At 41.5% G+C, this 12,095-nt stretch overlaps 1 protein-coding gene across 1 annotated transcript; it reads right to left on the bottom strand.

The window, feature by feature from the left end:
- Positions 1 to 9,929: 9,929 nt before the first annotated feature.
- On the bottom strand, positions 9,930 to 11,260 carry LOC127102471 (uncharacterized). Its single transcript, XM_051039838.1, has 4 exons — positions 11,146 to 11,260; positions 10,616 to 11,034; positions 10,031 to 10,549; positions 9,930 to 9,941 (listed from the first exon to the last, which is right to left on the bottom strand). The coding sequence occupies exons 1-4, from the start codon at positions 11,258 to 11,260 to the stop codon at positions 9,930 to 9,932; spliced, it is 1,065 nt and encodes a 354-aa protein (XP_050895795.1).
- Between the last annotated feature and the right edge of the window lie 835 nt (positions 11,261 to 12,095).

The following is a 12,095-nucleotide window of genomic DNA, read 5'->3' as shown; positions in this document are numbered from 1 at the left end:
CATCTGGAACGAGAATCAGAGCAAGCCGTAGTTCGGCTAACTACGGGGTTATGGATTGGGTTTTGGACGAACGACGTCACTACGCAATCTACCGGATGCTCGACCTTTGGAGACTTACTCGCCTGTAGTAGAAGGAGTAAACGTGTTAGGAGAAGAAAAATCAATGGGTTTGTAGGGTTAGGGATGCTTATGCAAAAGGAGTCCTGGACAAAGGAACCTGCATAAAGTAAACACAAAAACATTGCCTCCTATCGAGGTCTTCCAGCAAGGAAAGCAGTAAAATGCGGGAAAAATATAAAAGTACCACACGGATAAAGATCCGAAGTAACATCAATTAAAGGAACGATAAACCCTGAGATCCTTCCAAGCTAACACCATCAAAGAAAGTGAGTCAGTACAGGTAATCGGAATGAAACCTCCAGGTGGTATCCCACAAATAAAGTGGAACACCAGGCAAACCATCTCTGCAAGAGTCATATGAGCCCTCACAAAACAAAACTCAACAAACAGGTTAGAGAAACAAAATAGGGTAACCAAGAGTTGCCCCCAAATCAAAATGTAACCACATGAATAATGCCCTTTCAATTCACAAAAAGCTCATAAAAAGCAACCAAGGGTAGGAGGCCTAAACCTCTTGTCAAACACATGCATCAAAAGGATATCAAATTCACCCATAATACCTCATACATTTAGAGCATTCAAATTAAAGGCATAAAGATGATGGATATAGGGCAAACCTGATTGGAGAGATCGGTTGAAATCAAATGGCACGACTGGATTTGCAAACCAATGTTAGGGTTTGCTTGAGCTGAAAGTGTGTGAGTCAGAATGAACCTTTCAGAGTTGCCTGGAGGTTGCTGCAGATTAATTCTCACTCTCTCTGTCTAGGTTTCTCTTCAGGTTTTGTCCAGGGTTTTGTTCCAAGGAAACCTCATAGTTTTTTGCTTCTCTTCCTTTTTCTGTTTGTTCTCCCTCTTTTATAACCTGATTTTCATGGCTTTATGGGCTCAAATGAGAGAGGTCCAAATCTGAGATTTTTTCATTTATTTATTTAATTTAATTTAATTTAATTTAATTTTTTTTTCGTTATTTTTTTTTTTCGTTTTTCGTTTTTTTTTCGTTTTTTTTCGTTTTTTTTTTTTTTTTGCATAACACGTGGGCTTCGCCTAGCGAGCATGACAGGTCATGAACAAACCTTTGCTCCTTCAAGATTAACGTTTTGACTGACGAATAGACCCCTGTTGGAAGTAACTCAAGTCTTTCCCTTGTGTTGACTGATCATCTAAATAGAACCCACAAAGTGTCCTGGATGATGTTCAAGCTTCTTGGAGCTAATCCCGATTGACATGATGAAATGCAATGTATCTAATGTTAAATGACTTAAAAAGGAATGCGTGAATGAGGAGGGCAAATTTTGGGGTGTTATAGCTACCCCTATTCAGTCATCAGTTAACCCGAGCAGGATGAAAGCGAACAACTTATCAGACAAACAGGGTGAGCTGTGATTGAATACCAAAGACAGATCGAAAATTTGCGCTCTGAGAACACCACAAAAATGCTGAAATACACCGCGCTGTTTATTTCTCTTCTGATCCTCTGGCTGAATCTGAATCAGTCTTCTGACTTAATCTTGAGTTTCGATCCTCTGGCTGAATCTATACTCAATTTAGTCCACTGGTTGGATGTTAATTTTGATCCTCGGGCTGGATATGGTTTCAGTCTTCTGGCTAGATCTTCTTCAATCTTCTGGCTAGATCTTCTGGCTAGATCTCCTTTGTTTCGATTCTCTGGATGAATCTATTTCCTTTGATTCTCTGGCTGAATCTACTTCGATCTTCTGGCTAGATCTGAATCATTTCGATTCTCTGGCTGAATCTATTTCCGGTCTTCGGGATAGACCTGACTTCGATCTTCTGGCTAGATCTTCTTCGATCTTCTGGCTAGATCTTCTTCGATCTTCTGGCTAGATCGGGACTGATTTGATGATAAATTCCCATCATCAGGATCCCGCATCTGAGGCATGCACTGGTTGACTCTCTTTCGAAATCTGCGCCCAATCTTCATGTTAGATATACAGCTTCGAGAATATCCCACTCTTGGGCTTCGTACATATTCTTCAGGCTAGAACATGTTATACCGACTCTTCGATTAAACTTTGTTTTTTAAATGCGATCCGCGGGCTGGATCCTCTTGTAGGTTGATTTTCTGTTGAGCTGTCAATCTATTCCTCCAGCTGGCTTGCTGGGGAAATAATGCTCATAGTCGATTCTCTGGCTGACTCTTCGAAATGACCCTCAGGCTGGATCTCTGGAAAACGATTTTCAGGCTGAATCTTCAAAAATGACCCTCAGGCTGGATCACTGGAACAAGGATTCTCAGGCTGAATCTTCGAAATGACCCTCATGCTGGATCACACACACACTTGATCCTCTGGGCGAATCTAATGACTTTGGTTGTAAAGTAATTTTTCAGTCTGCTTTGAAGAACCTGTTTATCAGCTTATGTGTATGTTTGATATGCATGCAAATGCAAATGCAAATGTTATGCATGGTGCAAAAGAAAAAAGAAATCTTCTTGGGGAAGCAACTCTGGCAGGGAACGGATCACTGTATCAATCCTTGAATGCTCTGTGGGGAACGATCCGTCTGCCGGGACCGGGGAGCCTCCGAAAAGAAATCGGCCTTTTTTGAAAAGTTGACTTTGCTGGGGAAGTATCAACTATGGAAACTTTGCTTGGCGAGGCTCTGCGAGGAGAGTCTGTGAGGAAAGCACTTCATGGGGAATGTCGTAGGAATCGACCTTTGCTGGGGATATGAACTTGCTAATCGTCCTCAAGCTAGGGATTAGAAATAATCTGCTGGGGGAATGAGATGAACACCACCCTCTTGTCTATTGGGTATGCGACTACTCCGCTGTTGCTGGGAAGATACAGTCTGGCACTGTCAACTCCGCTGGGGATATATAGTCTGGATACTGTCAGCTCTACTGGGGATAGACAGTGTGGATACTGTCAACTCTACTGGGGAACCTGCTCTGCAGAGGAGAGGCTTTGTCAACCGCTTGGGGGTGAGGATTCATGACTTGGCATCCGGTTCCTGTGACCTGTAACCAAAAAATACACGTATGCCCCGGGGAATTACTCGGTTTGAATTCACCATCCGGGATTAAGCACATTCAAAGAAATTTTAACTGTTTTCCTGCGCAAGTCATCTGCAAAAGCCACCATTACATTCAGATGCAATATGTTTCCTCAAGAATTCAGACATCTTTTGCAAACAAACTGATAAATGAAAAATAAAGAGGCTTTTTAACTGAATATTCGACTTTTGTTGGTTGAAAAATTTGTGCCAGGAATAGGCGAGTACATCAGGAAGCTGATCCCTGGAAAGATGCGATCGCTATAAATTGAACAAGAGAAACTATCCTAATGGCAATGTGGAAACGGGGTCCCACCGAGTTTCGACTCTACTATGGCTCGTATGTCCTCAAGACGCTCTTCTCATCTTGCTTTCTGAAGTGGATGGTTAGACGATATTTAACCTTCGAAGATTGCCGGATTGAATGAAACGGTGATATAACACGGATGAACTCAGATCGCAGTTATTCGTTTATTCCCTAACTTTTGCGTGGACCACCCTTTTGGGTTTTCAATCCACCGGGATACCCTTTTTTGCCTGAGCCGCCCTTTCGGGTTTTCGACTCACCGGGTGTACATTTTTTTGGATTTTTATATCCCTAATTTTTGCCCGAACCTCTTCATTCTTTTTTTTTTGGTTCGTCGGGATACCCCTTTTTTGCCTGGACTATTCTTTTTACTGTCCAGCGGGTCTATTTTATGCGAAGTATTTTTTTAACTGCATCTGAGTTGACAAGGGACGGGAAGTCTTCGCCATCCATGGTTGTTAGCATCAGAGCTCCGCCAGAGAAAACTCTTTTAACCACGTATGGACCCTCGTTGTTCGATGTCCATTTGCCCCTGTGATCTGTGTTGGTAGGAAGAATTCTTTTGAGTACCAATTCACCGACTTGATACTCCTGAGGGCGCACTTTCTGATCAAATGCTCTCTTCATCCGTCTCCGATATAGCTGGCCATGGCATATAGCTGCTAGTCTCTTTTCTTCAACTAGGCTCAGCTGATTGTATCGAGAACGGACCCATTCTGCTTCGTCCGGCTTCATTGTTTCTGCAGGGAAAAGTTATTCTGGCACAAAATGGCATATGAACCCCCTCCGATGTGATCAACACTGCACCAACTCCGCGACCATTGACGTTGGCAGCCCCATCAAACATCATAATCCATTTGGATTCAGGGTCAGGCCCCTCCTCCGGGAGTGGTTCCTCCCAATCTTTCGATTTGAGAAACATGATGTCCTCATCAGGAAAGTCGAACCTCATAGGTTGGTAATCATCAATCGGTTGTGCGGCAAGATAGTCTGACAAGACACTTCCTTTGATGGCTTTTTGTGAAGTGTATTGGATGTCATACTCTGTCAGCATCATTTGCCACCTAGAAACCCTACTGGCTTTTCAAAAATATACTTGACTTGATCCATCTTTGATATTAATAGAGTCGTGTGAGTCAACATATACTGTCTTAGTCGGCGAGCAGCCCATGCCAAAGCGCGGCAAGTTTTCTCGAGCAGTGAGTATCTTTGTTCACAGTCGGTAAACTTTTTGCTAAGGTAGTATATTGCATGCTCTTTTCGACCTGACTCGTCATGCTAACCGAGCACACAACCCATTGACCTTTCTAACACAGTCAAGTACATGATCAACGGTCTTTTCCTCTCGGCCTGTAGACTGGCCCCGATCTTGATCTCTTTCTTGTCGTCTTCGGTACCAATGTTGATGGTCTCAACCACCTCCCGATAAGGTGTGATAGCTCGGTCCTCCTGTTTCAACAACCTGGCTAACTCCTCAGGCAATTCACAATCTTCCTCAGCCCCTTCTTCGGCTTGATAGATAGGATTGTCGAAGTCATACTTGGCCATAACAGTGTCGTTAGCAGTAAGATCCGGGTGATCAGTTTTACGAGGTGTTTTTTGGAAAGAAAAAACGAAAAAGAAACATGAAAAAGAAACATTTCCGTTTTTGTAAAAGTAAAAATAATTGAAAGAAAGAGAACACAAAATTGTTTGCAAAAGCTGTCCTTTATTGATGAAGAAAATAATTGCGAAATGTAACTAAATGGATGGCCCTACAGATGAGTCATTACACCTTGGTCAAAGTGTAAGACTTTGTTATGCATGTGATAAAAGGAAAACAATAAAAATTACTCCTTCAGTAGAGTAAACCGGACGACTTTTTCAGACGACCAATTGTCAAGCTTTTCTCCTAGGACACACGGGCGAATCCAACTATCTAAGTCACAGTCGCTGTCAGCCTTGTCTTCATCTGCAGCATTGACGGTGTGGGGAGAAACCCAACCCCCGCTGGAGAAAGTACCGGCTTCATTCTTCTGAGACCCCGGAGTATACCCCAATCCAAACTTGTCTTCTTTTATGATTGGCTCCACAAATTTGCCCCAGCCTTGGGAATTACCAGCCTTAACCACTTCAACAGCTTGCTTGTATGAAGAGATAGAAGTCCCGACCTTCTCAGACTCAGGTGAAAAGACAGTTTCGGGCGCGACCTCACTGATGTTTATGGCTTCGAAGCCCTGACACAGCATCTCATGCATCTCGCCATCCATCTCCACATACTTAAATGTAGACAGGTGGCTAACAAAAATATCCTCTTCACCACATACGGTGACGATCTGACCTTCTAGTCCATATTTGAGCTTCTGGTGGAGAGTAGAAGTAACAGCACCGGCAGCATGAATCCAGGGTCGACCTAGCAGACAGCTATAGGCAAGCTGGATATCCATCACATAAAAGGTACTCTTGAATACCTGCGGTCCAATCTTAACTGGAAACTCAACTTCGCCACAAACAACTCGCTTAGAGCCATCAAAAGCCCTTACCACTAAATTACTCGGCCTCAGGGTGGCGTCATCGTAATCCAACTTCGTTAAGGCTTTCTTTGGGAGAACATTCAGAGAAGAGCCTGTATCAACCAAGACATGGGAAAGCACCGTCCCTTTGCATTCCATTGTGATATGCAAGGCTTTGTTGTGATTCCTGCCCTCAGACGTCAGGTCATAATCGGTGAAACCTAGCGCATGGCTAGTGTGTACATTCGAAACTACCGACTCCAGCTGGTTAACAGTTATCTCTGGTGGAACATAGGCCATATTCAGTACTTTCAACAAGGCTGCTCTGTGTGCCTCAGAGCACATCAATAGTGAGAGAATGGAGATCTTTGAGGGTGTCTGATTTAGCTGGTCGACTACCTTGTAGTCACTTTTCTTGATAATCCTCATAAACTCATCCACTTCCTTCTCGAATGCGGTCTTAGGAGGAGCTTCCTCGGTAGTAACCTCTTTGGTGGATACCTGTTTTCCTTTAGCCTTGGCAGCTGCCTCAGTTTCAGTATTCGTGCGCAATATTGATGGTGCAAATAGGCGTCCACTGCGAGTGAAGCCACCAATTCCTCCAACATTGTATACAGCGGAGCTACCAATGTCAATGTCTTCTTCGTTAACTTTCTGCCCCTAGCAGTAGATATCAGCCCCGTAGTGCCACAGAAGTTGATGAGGACTCATCCTGATATGGCAGTGAAGATAGAAGAAGAAGTTCAAAAGCAGATTGATGTTGGTTTCCTTGTTACCGCTGAGTATCCGCAATGGGTGGCCAATATTGTGCATGTTCCGAAGAAGGATGGAAAAGTCTGTATGTGCGTCGATTATAGAGATTTGAACAAAGCTAGTCCAAAAGATGATTTCCCTCTGCCACACATTGATATTTTGGTAGACAATACGGCTAAATTCAAAGTCTTTTCATTTATGGATGGATTTTCCGATTATAATCAGATCAAGATGGCACCCGAAGATATGGAGAAGACCACATTCATTGCGCCATGGGGAACATTATGTTACAGAGTGATGCCTTTCAGTTTAAAGAATACTGGTGCAACATACCAGAGAGCGATGACCATTCTTTTTCATGATATGATGCATAAAGAGATCGAAGTTTATGTTGATGATATGATTGCTAAATCCAGTCATGAAGAAGAGCATGTTGAGCATTTGTTGAAGTTATTCCAGTGTTTGAGGAAGCACAAACTCCGCTTGAATCCCAATAAGTGTACATTTGGTGTTTTTCTGGTAAGTTGTTGGGCTTTATTGTCAGCGAGAAGGGTACTGAAGTTGATCCTACCAAGGTCAAAGCAATACAAGAAATGCCTACGCCCAAAACTGAGAAGCAAGTCAGAGGTTTTCTTAGACGCTTGAATTATATCTCAAGATTCATATCGCATATGACTACCACGTGTGCGCCTATATTCAAGCATCTTCAGAAAGATCAATCTTGTGATTGGACCGAGGATTACCAGAAAGCCTTTGACAGTATCAAAGAGTATCTACTTAAGCCTCCGATTTTATCGCCGCCTGTTGAAGGAAGACCTTTGATCATGTATTTGATTGTGCTTGATGAGAGTATGGGTTGTGTTCTGGGTCAGCAAGATGAAACTGGAAAGAAAGAATATGTTATTTACTACCTCAGTAAGAAGTTCATTAACTGTGAGACTCGGTATTCTATGCTTGAAAAGACTTGTTGCCCATTGGCTTGGGCTGCTAAGCGTCTGCGTCAGTATATGTTAAATCATACTACTTGGTTGATATCCAAAATGGATCCAATCAAGCATATTTTCGAGAAGCCTGCTTTAACTAGGAGGATTTCCCATTGGCAGATGTTGTTATCTGAGTATGATATTGAATATCAATCTCAAAAAGCGATTAAACATAGTGTCTTGGCTGACCACTTGGCTCACCAACCGATTGAAGATTATCAGTCAGTGTAGTATAATTTTCCTGACGAAGAAATCTTGTACTTGAAAATGAAAGATTATGATGAACCATTGATTGAAGAAGGGCTAGAACCTGGTTCCTGTTGGGGCATGGAATTTGATGGAGCTATTAATCAATATGGTAATGGCATTGGGGCAGTGATTATTACTCCTCAAGGAACTCATTTTCCATTTACAGCTAGATTGACTTTCAAGTGTACAAATAACATGGCTGAATATGAAGCTTGCATTATGGGACTTGAAGAGGCCATTGATCTCAGAATCAAATATCTTGACGTCTATGGAGATTCAACTTTGGTTGTGAATCAGATCAAAGGAGAATGGGAGACGAATCCATCCGGTTTGATACCATATAGAGATTATGCTAGGAGGGTTTCAACTTTCCCGTTGGCAGATGTTGTTATCTGAGTATGATATTGAATACCAATCTCAAAAAGCGATTAAACATAGTGTCTTGGCTGACCACTTGGCTCACCAACCGATTGAAGATTATCAGTCAGTGTAGTATGATTTTCCTGACAAAGAAATCTTGTACTTGAAAATGAAAGATTATGATGAACCATTGATTGAAGAAGGGCTAGAACCTAGTTCCTGTTGGGGCATGGTATTTGATGGAGCTATTAATCAATATGGTAATGGCATTGGGGCAGTGATTATTACTCCTCAAGGCACTCATTTTCCATTTACAGCTAGATTGACTTTCAAGTGACAAATAACATGGCTGAATATGAAGCTTGCATTATGGGACTTGAAGAGGCCATTGATCTCAGAATCAAATATCTTGACGTCTATGGAGATTCAACTTTGGTTGTGAATCAAATCAAAGGAGAATGGGAGACGAATCCACCCGGTTTGATACCATATAGAGATTATGCTAGGAGGGTTTCAACTTTCTTTACAAAGGTTTAATTTCATCATATCCCTCGAGATGAAAACCGGATGGCATATGCTTTTGCACTGTTGGCTTCAATGATTGCGATGAAGTTTTGAAATGAAGTTCCTAATTTGACTGTGATGAGTCTTGATAGGCCAGCTGGTGTGTTTGCTGTTGAAGAGATCAAAGATGAAAAGTCGTGGTATTTTGATATCAAGTGTTTCCTCCAGAGTAAGATCTACCCGCTTGGGACATCTTTGAAATATAAGAAGACTTTAAGAAGATGAGTTGGCAACTTCTACCTGAATGGTGATGTTCTTTACAAGAGAAACTTCGATATGGTTTTCCTCAGATGCGTGGATAGACACGAAGTAGACTTATTGATGACTGAAGTCCATGAAGGTTCTTTTGGTACTCACTCCAATGGACATGCTATGGCTAAGAAGATGTTGAAGGCAGGTTAGTATTGGTTGACAATGGAATCTGACTGTTACAAGTTTGTGAAGAAATTCCACAAGTGTCAAATACATGTAGATAAGATTCATGTTCCTCCAACACTGTTGAATGTCATTTCCTCTCCATGGACCTTCTCCAAGTAGGGAATTGATATGATTGGTATGATTGAGCCTAATGCTTCGAACGAACATCGTTTCATTCTAGTGGCTATTGATTACTTCACCAAATGGGTTGAAGCGGGATCGTATGCGAATGTAACCAAGCAAGTTGTTATGAGGTTTATCAAGAATCAGATTATATGCCAGTATGGTGCCAAGTAAGATCATTACTGATAATGGATCGACCTTGAAAAATAATATGGTGGAAGCTCTTTACAAAAACTTCAACATTGCACATCATAATTCTTCTCCCTACAGACCTAAGATGAATGGGGTTGTTGAAGCTGCAAACAAGAATGAAATTCTGGTATCAGATATAAGATGTCGAAGGTAATGTCACGACACTAATATCTAAACAACAAATAAAATATAAACAGGATAAAAATAAAGAAACAATTGAACAAGCGGCACAAGAAATTGTTAACCCAGTTCGGTGCAAACTCACCTACGTCTGAGGATAATCCCACAAATCATAGAGGGAAAGGCAATAGGCAGCTTAACTGCATTAGTAGATGCATGCTTGATGATTTGTTCAAACATAAATCTACCATAGTCAAAATTCATTTTGGTTCCAACAACAAAAATAAATCTTCCAAGGGTATTAGAAATTGTGGAAGTGTGGTTGGTACGCACCCAATTTACAGCTCCTATTTTATGCAATATAGCATACTTGACAGTTAACTTCCCAGCAGGAAGATGCTTCTTAATATGCCATCCTTTTACCTGTCTAGCTGTAATTTCTCTACAGACCTCATTGTCTGTAGCTTCCAATTCACCTGCACCCTTAACTTTTCTTCCCAGAAAATTGTTAATAACAATGGGAGAAAAAGTGATGCACTTACCTCTCACAAACACTTTGCAAAATTCCTTGTTGTTCTTATTAGCAATATCCTCAAGAATGTTAACAATAAATTCCTTAACTAAACCCTCATAGCACTGAGAGAACCTAGCCATAGTCTTCATCAACCCAGTAGTCTTTATCAGGTCCATGACCTCCTGGACTTCAACAACATCCTTTCCTAACTCCCTTTCCACGGCCACCCTTCTTTGAATCACAAATTTCCATTTGGAAGCTCCATCCTCAAGATGGAAAGAAATATTATCCAAATGCACATCAGCAACTTTACCAAGAGACTTCCTCACAGTGGTTTTCTTCACAGGAGAGATGTCAGGGACATCTTCCTCAACATCCTCTTCAAACTCAGAAACTTCTCTAACCTTCCTCTTCTTCACTTCAACCTTGCTCCATGATTTGGAAAGACCAACACCAGCATTCTTCTTAGCTATTTTAGATGACATCTGTTCAGCCACAGATCTTCCTTTTCGAGTCTTCATACACTTAGCCACACTTGGCTTTAAGTGATGAAGTAAGTTATCCTCTTGGTCATCAGACCTATCATCCTCTAGGTCAATCACATCGTTTGCAACATAATGCTTCTCAGAATGGGAAGCATTGGCAGTTTTAGATGCCACATATTTTCCTTTACCAGACACAGTTTGCCCTAGAGAGCACAAACCTTCAGCAGCCATGTCCTTCTCAGAACTGGAGGAATCGTCATCCTTCTCACTATGTTGTGCAACCTCCGGAGAGGGGTACATTTTAGACAGGGGAGTAGTGACTCCCTTCACAGAATATCCTTCATTAAGGATTCTAGTGACTATGTTTCTTATGACACGATCAGTGTGGTGTATATCTTCCTTAGAGTTAGTGGCATGAGATGAGTCAGAAGGGATACTAGAGATATTACCTTGACTGGGGCATGCAAAAGCTGAGGCATCCATGGGATGGTTCAAATCAAGGGCCTCATAGGGAATAACTGATAGAGGAACCACATCCAGAATCTCATCATCGTGAAAGTCCATGGAAGGAGCGCTAACCTTTTGAGTAGACTTAGTAGTTTTTTAAGCAAAAGTAGTTTGATGTTGTGACATTTTGAAGTTTCTGTGGAAAAATTAGTGTTGCCCTAGCAGGGGAGTGTGAGGAAGAAGTAGGAAGTTGGAAGAGTTGGATTAGGTAGTGAGGTTGTGGGGGTAGCGTGTGAAAAGGTAATAGATGGTATTTCCAAAAATAAGTGATGATTTACCATAATGGGGCGCTTTATTTTAGCCACATACACACTACTTTGCTTACTTTTCCCACTCCATATTAATTGCTACAAGTCTTCATAAATGCAAAGCCCTAATTTTTCTCTCAGGACTTCAAACTGATTTGCATCCAATGCCTTTGTAAAAATATCATCTAACTGCATCTTAGTAGCAACATGCTCTAAGGCTACAATCTTATCCTCCACGAGTTCTCTAATAAAATGGTGACGGATATCAATATGTTTTATCCTGCTGTGCTGAATAGGATTATTAGAAATGTTTATAGCATTCAGGTTGTCACAGAACAATGTCATGACATCTTGCGTGACATTGCATTCAGTCAGCATTTGTTTCATCCACACCAGTTGAGAACAACTACTTCTAGCTGCTATGTATTCAGCTTCAACAGTAGACAGAGACACACAATTTTGCTTCTTACTAAACCATGATATTAAATTGTTCCCCAAGAAGAAGCATCCTCCTGATATGCTTTTCCTATCATCAGCACTTCCAGCCCAATCAACATCACAATATCCAGACAGCACAGATTCAGATCCATGAGTGTATAACATCCCATTGTCTCTAGTGCCATTGACATATTTCAGGATCCTTT

Source organism: Lathyrus oleraceus, chromosome 7 (assembly GCF_024323335.1).
Source record: "Lathyrus oleraceus cultivar Zhongwan6 chromosome 7, CAAS_Psat_ZW6_1.0, whole genome shotgun sequence".
Lineage (NCBI taxonomy): Eukaryota > Viridiplantae > Streptophyta > Magnoliopsida > Fabales > Fabaceae > Lathyrus > Lathyrus oleraceus.
The sequence above is the reverse complement of the archived record's forward strand: the minus strand, read 5'-3'. Positions and strand labels throughout refer to the sequence as shown.